This window comes from Nerophis lumbriciformis, linkage group LG19 (assembly GCF_033978685.3).
Source record: "Nerophis lumbriciformis linkage group LG19, RoL_Nlum_v2.1, whole genome shotgun sequence".
Classification (NCBI taxonomy): domain Eukaryota; kingdom Metazoa; phylum Chordata; class Actinopteri; order Syngnathiformes; family Syngnathidae; genus Nerophis; species Nerophis lumbriciformis.
Genome location: NC_084566.2, coordinates 43,914,125 through 43,929,124, shown reverse-complemented (window position 1 = coordinate 43,929,124; position 15,000 = coordinate 43,914,125). Strand labels below are relative to the sequence as shown.

At 40.8% G+C, this 15,000-nt stretch overlaps 1 protein-coding gene across 1 annotated transcript in view; it reads right to left on the bottom strand.

The window, feature by feature from the left end:
• epha4b (eph receptor A4b) overlaps window positions 1-15,000 on the bottom strand; it is a 444,124-nt gene that overhangs the window by 307,323 nt on the left and 121,801 nt on the right. Inside the window, exon 3 of the mRNA XM_061978729.2 lies at window positions 11,555-11,755. Coding sequence (XP_061834713.1) covers window positions 11,555-11,755 — 201 coding nt within the window. The remainder of the gene's footprint in view (window positions 1-11,554; window positions 11,756-15,000) is intronic.

The window sequence follows — 15,000 nt, the reverse complement described above, 5'->3', positions numbered from 1 at the left end:
TGGTGGACTAACTACACGGACTTTGCTGTGGAGATTTCCCCTCGGAGTAAACGGAGCGCTTGGTTTAACCTCATTTTCCCTCGCTTTCTGCTGTGTGTTTAAGAGTTCCTGCTGTGTTTAGATGGAGACAGGTGTGGACAATATTGTCCTCACACTAAAAGTATATAGCCAAGGAGAAAACTATTTGATGTTTTGCAGCAGGCGATGTGTCGTGAACGTCTTTAGTTTGTTGACTGGGATGTTCACTCCTCCTTTATTTAACTGTATCAGTGTTCAAATAACATCAATACTAGCTCAAATGTTTTGTCATCTCATCGAAATGAAAGGCAGGCTGTGAAGATTGTGTATTCGATGTGAGAGGTATTACTCCGGGTTTTTGTTGTTGGCCAAACTGTTGTACTGAACCACTAGGAGGCGTTGGAGAAGAACAAAACGTGTTTATTTTACTTTATCTTCATTAGCCAAACTGCTTTGTGTTTTATTTTGATATCAAAAAGTAAACACCAGGTCTTTTTTTACATTACTTGTGTTTTTTTCACGTCACTAAGGTGTTACTTCAAAAATCATTCATGTGACACAGCATTTTGTTAATGTGTTATTGTGTGTAGTTAATTCCTATATGACATATTTCTGCTCAAACTCTTAATGGATCTGTCCCGATACATCATCTACATGTACATATACATGTACATAACTAAAAAAATATATAAAAATATACAAAAAAATAAAAACTCTCTTTATCAAAATGTAAAAATAGAGATAAATGTAATGACAAAAAGCTGACACATTGATGTTATTAAAGAATACACATAACTAATATTTTTCTATAAATATATGGATAACGTTTATCTATAGTCTTTTTATTAGACCTTACAGAGTACATGATGGTATTACGTTCACACCTCAACACTGCTTTACCTAACAATCACTAATCATGATTTCAATATTGATAACAATAATCTTAATCATTACTTTGGCCATAATTGGCAGCCCTAGATCTCATAAATGAACACTATTTGTATATATATATATATATATATATATATATATATATATATATATATATATATATATATATATATATACTGTATATATATACTGTATATATATATATATATATTTATATATATATATATATATATATATATATATATATATATATATATATATATATATATATATATATATATATATATATATATACTGTATATATATATATATAAAATGTGTTTTACTGAACTTAAATATCTGCTTGACTTATGATTACAAAACAAATTACCAATCAAATTGCAGACTAAATTTGTCATGTCTGTGTAATCACGTTTTATTTTAAGTCATGTTTTGTGTAGTTTCTGGCTTTTCACTCCCTTGTCTTGTTTGCATGATTACCCATTAGTTTCACCTGTTCCACGTTTGGACTCATTGTGCACTCTTGTTTGTCACCATAGCAACCATTAGTTTTCACCTGCCACGTCACGCACCTGTTTCACGTTTTGAGTCACGCACCTGCTTTCACTAATCATGTCCATAGTATTTAAGTTCATTCATTTTCTGTTGTTCGTCCTGACGACATCTGTCAAGACTTGGACTGTGGCTTGGTTTGTTCTCCCGTGGTGCAAATGAACTGGACTGGTCAAGGCTTGAAGGTAAATACATGATTTATTTAAACTATCAAAAAAGGAATAAACAAAAAGCCACAGTCCGAACTTGAATACACCTCACGGTGATGCTTGGACACGTCATCAGTGATAAACCCGGGGTCATAGGGTGTTTCGGGTCTTTAATCATCAGACACCCTCGCCCGGGCGACCCAGCCGGGGGTGATCAGACCCCGGCCTGTGTCCAAGTAGCGCACCACGGATCCCCCCTACGGATCCACAGCCACCGGGAGGCCTTTTCTGCGGCCTCTAGGATGTTCTTGGTGGCTTTTCTCGACTGCAGTCCTCTAATGCCAAGGATTCTGAACACACGCTGTAGTGAGTGACCAGCAAAACCCCTGCACCCAAGTCTTGACAGATGTCGTCAGGACGAACAACAGAAAATGAATGAACCTAAATACTATGGACATGATTAGTGAAAGCAGGTGCGTGACTCAAAACGTGAAACAGGTGCGTGACGTGACAGGTGAAAACTAATGGTTGCTATGGTGACAAACAAGAGTGCACAATGAGTCCAAACGTGGAACAGGTGAAACTATCGGGTAATCATGCAAACAAGACAAGGGAGTGAAAAGCCAGAAACTAAACAAAACATGACTTAAAATAAAACATGATTACACAGACATGACAAAATTTTAAGGTTAAATTCCGCCGACTGAGTTTTTTACCGTAAAATCAACTTTGGTACTATGGTACTTTTTCCATATACAGTAAGACACTAAAACATTAAATTACAAACAAAAAAAAACATTAAAACAACAAAAATTTTCGGTAAAAACCCCCCGCTAAAAACAGTGGTATTTTTTCCCATTCCATAACATTTATTCCATTTTTTTTTATGCTTTCACTGTAAAATTCTGGTGACTGAGCTGCCAGTTTTTAAAGTAAAATTATAATATTTTTTTTTGCAGCTTATGTAAAAAAATATATTAATGTATTATATATATATATACATATATTAGTCATTGTTAATAACATCCCTCTGAGGTCAACCCTAACTGCGATGTGGCCCTCGATGAAAACGAGTCTGACACCCCTGTTTTATATAATAACATACCATATTTTCCCGAAAAAAAATACAATATTTTGTCTATATATTAGCCGTACCGGACTATAAGTCGCAGATATATACGACGTGGAATTAATTATTTACACAAAAATATTCTGTGAATGTTTGTTTCCAAGCAGTGTCTGCTACAGGGCAGTAAAACGGCTGACTAAACAAAACAGAAGCCATCGTCACACAAGCTAGCTCTCCAATCAGCTATATATATATATATATATATATATATATATATATATATATATATATATATATATATATATATATATATATATATATATATATGTTTGTGTGGGGAAAAAAAAATCACAAGACTATTTCATCTCTACAGGCCTGTTTCATGAGGGGGGGTTCCCTCAATCATCAGGAGATTTTAATGGGAGCATTCACATACCATGGTTTATATAGGGCACAGAGTGGGTGGGTACAGGCTGGCGTAGGGGCGTGGTGATTGGCTCATGTGTTACCTAGGAGGTGTTTCCGTCTGTGGCGGCATGCTGATACAATTTCGCTGCGCTTGTTGAGGGATGACAGGTCTGGACGGTAAATAATAAACAGTTTCTCTTTCAAGCATAGGTTGCATCTTTTATTACCACTATTGTAAGGTGTGCTGGATGCAAGAATTTGCCATGTTATTGAATATTCAACATTATTGTCTTTGAGGTCCCAAATGTGTTTGCTGAGTTCTGTGGTATTCCGCAGGTTTTGGTTCCTGAAAGAAGCCTTGTGATTGTTCCATCTGGTTTTGAATTCTCCCTCGGTTAATCCTACATATGTGTCGGATGTGTTAATATCCTTGCGTATTACCTTAGATTGGTAGACAACTGATGTTTGTAAGCACCCCCCGTTGAGAGGGCAATCAGGTTTCTTTCGACAGTTACAGCCTTTGTTGGTTTTGGAGTCGCTCTGTCCGGGGGCCGACGGCTCATTTGCAATTGTTTTGTTGTGGTTTGAGATGATTTGTCGTATATTGTTCATACAGCTGTAGCTCAATTTAATGTTGTTCTTGTTGAATACTTTTCTTAGGGTGTTGTCTTTGGGAAAGTGTTTGTCAATCAGATTGAGGAATTTGTGTCCAATGTTAGTTGAGACGTTTTTGCTGTATGGGGGGGTTATATATATATATATATATATATATATATATATATATATATATATATATATATATATATATATATATATATATATATATATATATATATATATATATATATATATATCCTGCCTTGAGAGAAAATGTTGTTTGCCTTAGTGCCCTAAACTATGAGCCCTCTTTTAAGGCAACACTTGCCTTGACCATAAAAAGTTTAATTTTGAGGCCTGCTGAAGGATCTTCTACATTGCTTTGAGTTCCTTTTTGAATGTGTTAGTACTTTTCACCTTCTTTATCAAAATGCAACTTTTTTGGGGGGCATTGTGTTGGCCTTTTTGGCAGTCATAATAATATTTTTTTTTAAATATACTGTATATATATTTTTTTTTGAGTGGTCAGCTTGAAGCGTCCCTCTGTCTCGGACTCCCTCCTGGTCATGTGACATGAGTGTCTGTTAGGATTCTGTTACTAGTTTCTATGACCCGCCTTATCTTGCCTCTGATTGGCCCTAACCTTAGCCAATTGTGACTCATCATAGGAACACTAAGCAATCATCTTCCAGGTCTAGCAGCGTCTAATTGGAACAAATATTAGGTAAAGGTCGACACCCTCAACGATCATCTGCTGTGTTGATTTAGCTGACTGGCTGAGCTCGTTAGGAGCCGTGATTTGTTCAACCAACTACACCCGCGTCGGAAATGTTCGGCATCAAACGTGTTAATCAAAGATCCTTCCAGACTGCCAGATATCATCGGCGCGGCTCAGGCCTGTATCCCAGCGTGCCAGACTCAAAGAGAGACAATCTTGTTTGTTTCAGATCAAATCAACTGGCAGGTATTGATCCTCGCAAAAAGAAGAGAGCGGCTCTTTTTTTTTAACTGGTCTACTTCAAACGCTGTGAACTCAGTGACTCGCTAGCAGGGGGGATTTTAACTCGCTCACTGGCGGTGGAAGAGACCTTCTTGTAGAACAGTCGTGCTCTGCTCTTTAAATACTCTCCCAGGATTCCACACCTGCATAGTCTCATAGACTCCATAGTGCATAGTGGGTCCATGATGATGACTTCTGTTTTGTCTGACAAGCCGTTTTACTGCCGTGTTGCCGAAACCGTCCCATGTGTGATGTCAGTTGGCATGTAGCATGTTTGTACGTGCTATCATGATGCAATCAAGCCATCCATCCATCCATCCATCTTCTTCCGCTTATCCGAGGTCGGGTCGCGGGGGCAGCAGCCTAAGCAGGGAAGCCCAGACTTCCCTCTCCCCAGCCACTTCGTCCAGCTCCTCCCGGGGGATCCCGAGGCGTTCCCAGGCCAGCCGGGAGACATAGTCTTCCCAACGTGTCCTGGGTCTTCCTTGCGGCCTCCTACCGGTCGGACGTGCCCTAAACACCTCCCTAGGGAGGCGTTCGGGTGGGATCCTGACCAGATGCCCGAACCACCTCATCTGGCTCCTCTCCATGTGGAGGAGCAGCGGCTTTACTTTGAGCTCCTCCCGGATGGCAGAGCTTCTCACCCTATCTCTAAGGGAGAGCCCCGCCACCCGGCGGAGGAAACTCATTTCGGCCGCTTGTACCCGTGATCTTGTCCTTTCGGTCATAACCCAAAGCTCATGACCATAGGTGAGGATGGGAACGTAGATCGACCGGTAAATTGAGAGCTTTGCCTTCCGGCTCAGCTCCTTCTTCACCACAACGGACCGATACAGCGTCCGCATTACTGAAGACGCCGCACCGATCCGCCTGTCGATCTCACGATTCACTCTTCCCTCACTCGTGAACAAGACTCCGAGGTACTTGAACTCCTCCACTTGGGGCAAGATCTCCTCCCCAACCCGGAGATGGCACTCCACCCTTTTCCGGGCGAGAACCATGGACTCGGACTTGGAGGTGCTGATTCTCATCCCAGTCGCTTCACACTCGGCTGCGAACCGATCCAGTGAGAGCTGAAGATCCTGGCCAGATGAAGCCATCAGGACCACATCATCTGCAAAAAGCAGAGACCTAATCCTGCAGCCACCAAACCAGATCCCCTCAACGCCTTGACTGCGCCTAGAAATTCCGTCCATAAAAGTTATGAACAGAATCGGTGACAAAGGGCAGCCTTGGCGGAGTCCAACCCTCACTGGAAACGTGTCCGACTTACTACCGGCAATGCGGACCAAGCTCTGGCACTGATCATAGAGGGAGCGGACTGCCACAATCAGACAGTCCGATACCCCATACTCTCTGAGCACTCCCCACAGGACTTCCCGAGGGACACGGTCGAATGCCTTCTCCAAGTCCACAAAACACATGTAGACTGGTTGGGAAAACTCCCATGCACCCTCAAGGACCCTGCCCAGAGTATAGAGCTGGTCCACAGTTCCACGACCAGGACGAAAACCACACTGTTCCTCCTGAATCCGAGGTTCGACTATCCGGCGTAGCCTCCTCTCCAGTACACCTGAATAGACCTTACCGGGAAGGCTGAGGAGTGTGATCTCACGATAGTTAGAACACACCCTCCGGTTCCTCTTCTTAAAGAGAGGAACCACCACCCCGGTCTGCCAATCCAGTGGTACCGCCCCCGCTGTCCACGCGATGCTGCAGAGTCTTGTCAACCAAGACAGCCCCACAGCATCCAGAGCCTTAAGGAACTCCGGGCGGATCTCATCTACCCCCGGGGCCTTGCCACCGAGGAGCTTTTTAACTACCTCAGCAACCTCAGCCCCAGAAATAGGAGAGCCCACCACAGACTCCCCAGGCACTGCTTCCTCATAGGAAGACGTGTTGGTGGGATTGAGGAGGTCTTCGAAGTATTCTCTCCACCGATCCACAACATCCGCAGTCGAGGTCAGCAGAACACCATCCGCACCATACACGGTGTTGATAGTGCACTGCTTCCCCTTCCTGAGGCGGCGGATGGTGGTCCAGAATTGCTTCGAAGCCGTCCGGAAGTCGTTTTCCATGGCCTCACCGAACTCCTCCCATGTCCGAGTTTTTGCCTCTGCGACCGCTGAAGCCGCACACCGCTTGGCCTGTCGGTACCTGTCCGCTGCCTCAGGAGTCCTATGAGCCAAAAGAACCCGATAGGACTCCTTCAGCTTGACGGCATCCCTCACCGCCGGTGTCCACCAACGGGTTCTAGGATTACTGCCACGACAAGCACCAACCACAGCTCCAATCAGCCGCCTCGACAATAGAGGCGCGGAACATGGTCCATTCGGACTCAATGTCCAGCACCTCCCTCGTGACATGTTCAAAGTTCTTCCGGAGGTGGGAATTGAAAGTCTCTCTGACAGGAGACTCTGCCAGACGTTCCCAGCAAACCCTCACAATGCGTTTGGGCCTGCCAGGTCTGTCTGTCTGCAATCAAGCCAGCCTCGTAAAAATGAGTGCGTGTCTGTGTTAGTATTATTAACTTACAACAACATTATTTTCGTATTGTTCCAGTTTCGTAACAAAATGTCACCGTGGAGTTAGTGAGTCTGTTAGCTGATTGGAGAGCTAGCTTCCGTCGTGACGATGGCTTCTGTTTTGTTTAGTCAGCCGTTTTACTGCCCTGTAGCAGACACTGCTTGGAAACAAACATTCACAGAATATTTTTGTGTAAATAATTAATTCCACGTCGTAGATATCTGCGACTTATAGTCCGGTGCGGCTAATATATAGACAAAATATTGTATTTTTTTCGGGAAAATATGGTATGTTATTATATAAAACAGGGGTGTCAGACTCGTTTTCATCGAGGGCCACATCGCAGTTATGGTTGACCTCAGAGGGATGCTATTAACAATGACTAATATATGTATATATATATATATATAATACATTAATATATTTTTTTACATAAGCTTATAATTTTACTTTAAAAACTGGCAGCTCAGTCACCAGAATTTTAAAGTGAAAGCATAAAAAAAAATAGAATAAATGTTATGGAATGGAAAAAATACCACTGTTTTTAGCGGGGGGTTTTTACCCAAATTTTTTGTTGTTTTAATGTTTTTTTTTGTTTGTAATTTAATGTTTTAGTGTCTTACTGTATATGGAAAAAATACCATAGTACCAAAGTTGATTTTACGGTAAAAAACTCAGTCGGCGGAATTTAACCTTAAAATTTAGTCTGCAATTTGATTGGTAATTTGTTTTGAAATCATAAGTCAAGCAGATATTTAAGTTCAGTAAAAAAAATGTTTTATATATATATACAGTATATATATATATATATATATATATATATATATATATATATATATATATATATATATATATATATATATATATGTATATATAAATATATATACTGTATATATATATATATATATATATATATATATATATATATATATATATATATATATATAAATATATATACTGTATATATATATATATATATATATATATATATATATATATATATATATATATATATATATATATATATATATATATATATATATATATATATATATTTGAACACTGATACAGTTAAAATAATAGAAATAGAATAAATGTTATGGAATGGAAAAAATACCCCTGTTTTTAGCGGGGGGGTTTTACCGAAATTTTTTGTTGTTTTAATGTTTTTTTTGTTTGTAATGTAATGTTTTAGTGTCTTACTGTAAATGGAAAAAGTACCATAGTACTAGGGATGTCCCGATCCGATCCAAATATCGGATCGGGACATCCCTAGTACGATATTTGCCAAAAAATGCGTATCGGCAAGGCATGGGAAAATGCCGATCCAGATCCAGTTTTAAAAAAAAACTCCAGTCCGTGTTTTCCAACGCACCGATTTAAATAATACGTTCCACTTTTCTGCTGCTCCCTAATTTCCGTTCCGCATTTTCCAGCACACCTTCAACACATCCACAGGTCTGTGGATTCTCACGCAGTTGCTTTTAGCTGCTGGCATTACACGACAGGCTCTTCTCACTCTTTCCTGTGTCTCCCCCTTACAGACAGCAAGTGCACCTTCTTACACAAGTCACATACTGTCACGACACACGTCACATACTGTCACGTCATACGTCACATACGTATACGTCCTCCCCGAGCAGAGAGGTAGCGGCATGGCTAGCGTTAGCTGTGATGCTAGCGCAGCTGTGCGAGCAACGCTCCCTCTTAGGTGCTCGCCTGTGCAATTGCGCACTGTTTAAGCGTCCTCTGCGCATAGCAAATCTATGCCACGCACAAAATCAAATACAAAAATAAGCGCATAACAATTTTCGACACACGGACACAGTTTTCGTCATCATTGTTCAAATATTGTGACGTCTGTCGAGACGCTTATCTCCATTCGGTGCCACACGTCCACACCCTGGATTATAAATAATGTAAATAATTCAATGTGATTATCTTGTGTGATGACTGTATTATGATGATAGTATATATCTGATAGTATATATCTGTATCATGAATCAATTTAAGTGGACCCCGACTTAAAGAAGTGGAAAAACTTATTGGGGTGTTACCATTTAGTGGTCAATTGTACGGAATATGTACTTCACTGTGCAACCTACTTGTCAAGACTAGGACTATGGCGTGGTTTGTTCTCCCGAGGTGCAAAAGATTTGGACCATACGTGGCGTGAAGGGGAATACATGATTTATTTAAACACTATAACTACCAAAAAAAGTACAAACGAAAAGCGCGCACAGTGGTGGAGAAACGACTTGGCTATGAAAACAAATACTTGCACAAAGGCAGAAACTATGAACAACAAAAAACACTAACTGTGGCTTAATAAACAAAAACTTACTTGGCATGGAACCGGCATGAAAAAAGAGCAGCAAGGATCATAAGGGTGTGGAGAGTGTGCAGAAGCATAAATGCGGGGATGTCACCAGAAAGGCAAACTGAAAACAATGAACTTAAATACTACAGACATGATTAACGAAAACAGGCGCGTGACTCAAAACGTGAAACAGGTGCGTGACGTGACAGGTGAAAACTAATGGGTTGCTATGGTGACAAACAAGAGTGCACAATGAGTCCAAACGTGGAACAGGTGAAACTAATGGGGTAATCATGGAAACAAGACAAAGGAGTGAAAAGCCAGAAACTAAAGAGTCCAATAACTAAACAAAACATGACTAAGACAAAACATGATTACACAGACATGACACTACTAATAAAAGTCTCAATCAATCAATCAAAACACATAGAATCATCATACTGCTGTGATTATATGCATTATGTTCATTCAAGGCTAAGGCAAAATATCCACATATATATTGTGTATCGGGAGTCCTTTTGCAATGGGCCATGCGGGCCCTAATTATCAATCAAATTGCAGACTGGAAAATTTACAATACATTTTAAGGTTAAATTCCGCCGACTGAGTTTTTTTTACCGTAAAATCAACTTTGGTACTATGTAGGGAGTCCTTATGCAATGGGACATAAGGGCCTATTGTATTTGTAAGGTTTTATAAGGGCCCGCATGGCCCATTGCATAAGGACTCCCACAGGGAGTCCTTATGCAATGGGACATAAGGACCTATTGAATTTGTAAGGTTTTATTCTTTCTTTATTATTCTTCCGCCGCCTCTTTGAGCACTAATTTGACCCACTTAACATGCTTCAAAACTCACCATATTTGACCCACACATCAGGACCTGCAGAAATTGTGTTTTAATAAAAAAAACGAACCCCAAAACTCAATATTGCGCTCTAGCGCCCCCTAGGAAAAAAAGAAAACTACACTGCCTGTAACTCCCACTAGGAAGGTCGGAGAGACATGAAACAAAAACTTCTATGTAGGTTTGACTTAGACCTAGTTTTCATAATTGTATATTCTCGGGCAAAAATCAACAGGAAGTTGGCAATTCCCCCTTCAAGACAAAAAAGTACTAAAAACAGTCACTTTTGCCTCTTTGAGCTCTAATTTGACCCCCTAACATGCTTCAAAACTCACCAAACTGAACACACACATCAGGACTGGCTGAAACTGTGATCTAATGAAAAAAACCTAACCCCAAATCTAAAAATTGTGCTTTACCGCAATTTTTTTTATAAAACGCAGAAAAAAACTGCTCCTCGGAAGAAAAAAATGACAAAACTGCCTGTAACTCCCACTGGGAAAATAGGAGAAACATGAAAAAAAAATCAACAGGAAGTTTGCTATTCCCCCTTCAAAACAAATTTTTTGGTAAAAACCGGTCACCTTCCTTCAAAATCTATTTCCTCTGAGCGCGTTTGTCGTTTCGCCTTCAAACTAACACAGGAGAGAGATTGCACCCTTGTGATTAAAACTACAGAAGCGTGTTTTTCTAACTGCTCCGGTTTTGATTTTATGAGCCTTCAAAGACCCGCTGCGCTGCTGTTTTTTTTAAGATGGCTGCTTAAAAGCAGGAAGCACCAGCGTGCCCACACAATGCAGACAAGGTAGGTACACTAGACAAAAGTCTTGGGACACTTCAGACTAAAAGTAGACAAAAGTATTGGGACACTTAGGACTAGCACCTGCCAAATACGCGGGCCCGACCAACGCTGCTTGCAGCTTTAATTTGTTTTGAAATCATAAGTCAAGCAGATATTTAAGTAATATGTTTGTAAATACATAATATTATATTTATATTTGAATAATATTGAATTTTAAACGATATGCAATTGCATGCTGTACAGGATTTGTAATGTCAAAAAGGGGAAAAGAACAAATATATTTAGTAAGAAAAGATGACTTAACGCATATTATTTCCACGCTTTCGCGGGCTTTGAGTTTGACACCTGCGATATAAGACGTTAGTGTTGCACTCACCTCTTTGCAGGTCCCGGGGACCCCCGGCAGACTGTTGCAGTCCCGCAGGGTGAACTTGATCTCGATGTAGACACGCTGCGCTCCTTCCCGGCCGATGTGGCGCGTCCGCAGCCAGTTGTTCTGGTTGGCCTCCATGACGTTGCACACCTGGTAGGTCCTCATCGGGGTGTTGCGCTCATCCATCACGCTGATCTCCTCCCACTGCGGGGGAACACAGGTTGGAAGGCGGTTACGCGGCTGGAGAAGTGAGGACGTCGGGGGAAGGTCGGAGTGAGAGGATGGAAGAAACACTCCGGCTAAGTGGATGGGAAGTGTGAAGTGAATTATATTTATATAGCGCTTTTCTCTAGTGACTCAAAGCACTTTTACATAGTGACACCCAATATCTAAGTTACATGTAAAGCAGTGTGGGTAAAGTGTCTTGCCCAAGGACACGACGGCAGTGACTAGGATGGCGGAAGCGGGGATCGAACCTGGAACCCTCAAGTTGCTGGCCCGGCCACTCTACCAACCGAGCTATACCGTTCCCAAGCCGGTGTTTTGAAAGGAAGCAGCACAGCTGCAAGGCGCTTGTATTGAGTGTGTGTGTGTGTGTGTGTGTGTATGTGTGTGTGTGTGTGTGTGTGTGTGTGTGTGTGTTCTTGTATTTCTACCCTTCTTGAGACATCAACAAGGAAAGGTACCTTCCAAGTGAGGACCGAAACCACGGTCACATTACATCTAATAGAGAGCCAAATACTAGAGTCCGTGAACATTGCTCCAAAGTCAGGATTTTTTTTTGTTTCTACCCTTCTTGAGACATCAACAAGGAAAAGTAGCTTCCATATAGGACCGAAATCATGGTCCCAATACGGAAAACCATTGCATCTAATAGAGAGCCAAATACTAGAGTCCGTGAACATTGCTCCAAAGTCAGGATTTTTTTTGTTTCTACCCTTCTTGAGACATCAACAAGGAAAAGTAGCTTCCATATAGGACCGAAATCATGGTCCCAATACGGAAAACCATTGCATTTAATAGAGAGCCAAATACTAGAGTCCGTGAACATTGCTCCAAAGTCAGGATTTTTTTGTTGATTTAATGTGCATAGAAAAGTTTTTTATATATCTAGAAAGGGTGGTCCTAAAGAGGTAGGCATTTTTCTCAGGTCTCAAAAAGGTAACACATATAAGAGTGTGTGTGTGTGTGTGTGTGTGTGTGTGTGTGTGTGTGTGTGTGTGTGTGTGTGTGTGTGTGTGTGTGTGTTCTTGTAATTCTACCCTTCTTGAGACATCAACAAGGAAAGGTATCTTCCAAGTGAGGACCGAAACCATGGTCCCATTGCATCTAATAGAGAGCCAAATACTAGAGTCGGTGAACATTGCTCCAAAGTCAGGATTTTTTTGTTGATTTAATGTGCATAGAAAAGTTTTTAATATATCTAGAAAGGGTGGTCCTAAAGAGGTAGGCATTTTTCTAAGGTCTCAAAAAGGTAACACATATAAGAGTGTGTGTGTGTGTGTGTGTGTGTGTGTGTGTGTTCTTGTATTTCTACCATTCTTGAGACATCAACAAGGAAAGGTACCTTCCAAGTGAGGACCGAAACCACGGTCCCATTGCATCTAATAGAGAGCCAAATACTAGAGTCCGTGAACATTGCTCCAAAGTCAGGATTTTTTTTTGTTTCTACCCTTCTTGAGACATCAACAAGGAAAAGTAGCTTCCATATAGGACCGAAATCATGGTCCCAATACGGAAAACCATTGCATTTAATAGAGAGCCAAATACTAGAGTCCGTGAACATTGCTCCAAAGTCAGGATTTTTTTTTTGTTGATTTAATGTGCATAGAAAAGTTTTTTATATATCTAGAAAGGGTGGTCCTAAAGAGGTAGGCATTTTTCTCAGGTCTCAAAAAGGTAACACATATAAGAGTGTGTGTGTGTGTGTGTGTGTGTGTGTGTGTGTGTGTGTGTGTGTGTGTGTGTGTGTGTGTGTGTGTGTGTGTTCTTGTATTTCTACCCTTCTTGAGACATCAACAAGGAAAGGTACCTTCCAAGTGAGGACCGAAACCACGGTCACATTGCATCTAATAGAGAGCCAAATACTAGAGTCCGTGAACATTGCTCCAAAGTCAGGATTTTTTTTGTTTCTACCCTTCTTGAGACATCAACAAGGAAAAGTAGCTTCCATATAGGACCGAAATCATGGTCCCAATACGGAAAACCATTGCATTTAATAGAGAGCCAAATACTAGAGTCCGTGAACATTGCTCCAAAGTCAGGATTTTTTTTTTGGTTGATTTAATGTGCATAGAAAAGTTTTTTATATATCTAGAAAGGGTGGTCCTAAAGAGGTAGGCATTTTTCTCAGGTCTCAAAAAGGTAACACATATAAGAGTGTGTGTGTGTGTGTGTGTGTGTGTGTGTGTGTGTGTGTGTGTGTGTGTGTGTGTGTGTGTGTGTGTGTGTGTGTGTGTGTGTGTGTGTGTGTGTGTGTTCTTGTATTTCTACCCTTCTTGAGACATCAACAAGGAAAGGTACCTTCCAAGTGAGGACCGAAACCATGGTCACATTACATCTAATAGAGAGCCAAATACTAGAGTCCGTGAACATTGCTCCAAAGTCAGGATTTTTTTTTGTTTCTACCCTTCTTGAGACATCAACAAGGAAAAGTAGCTTCCATATAGGACCGAAATCATGGTCCCAATACGGAAAACCATTGCATTTAATAGAGAGCCAAATACTAGAGTCCGTGAACATTGCTCCAAAGTCAGGATTTTTTTTGTTGATTTAATGTGCATAGAAAAGTTTTTTATATATCTAGAAAGGGTGGCCCTAAAGAGGTAGGCATTTTTCTCAGGTCTCAAAAAGGTAACACATATAAGAGTGTGTGTGTGTGTGTGTGTGTGTGTGTGTGTGTGTGTGTGTGTGTGTGTGTGTGTGTGTGTGTGTGTGTGTGTGTTCTTGTATTTCTACCCTTCTTGAGACATCAACAAGGAAAGGTATCTTCCAAGTGAGGACCGAAACCATGGTCCCATTGTGTCTAATAGAGAGTCAAATACTAGAGTCCGTGAACATTGCTCCAAAGTCAGGATTTTTTTTTTGTTTCTACCCTTCTTGAGACATCAACAAGGAAAAGTAGCTTCCATATAGGACCGAAATCATGGTCCCAATACGGAAAACCATTGCATTTAATAGAGAGCCAAATACTAGAGTCCGTGAACATTGCTCCAAAGTCAGGATTTTTTTTGTTGATTTAATGTGCATAGAAAAGTTTTTTATATATCTAGAAAGGGTGGTCCTAAAGAGGTAGGCATTTTTCTCAGGTCTCAAAAAGGTAACAAACATAAGAGTGTGTGTGTGTGTGTGTGTGTGTGTGTGTGTGTGTGTGTGTGTGTATGTTGCACAAATGAACGCAAGGTGCTTAAGGAACATGTGTGTGTAGGTAACACATGTGTGTGTGTAGG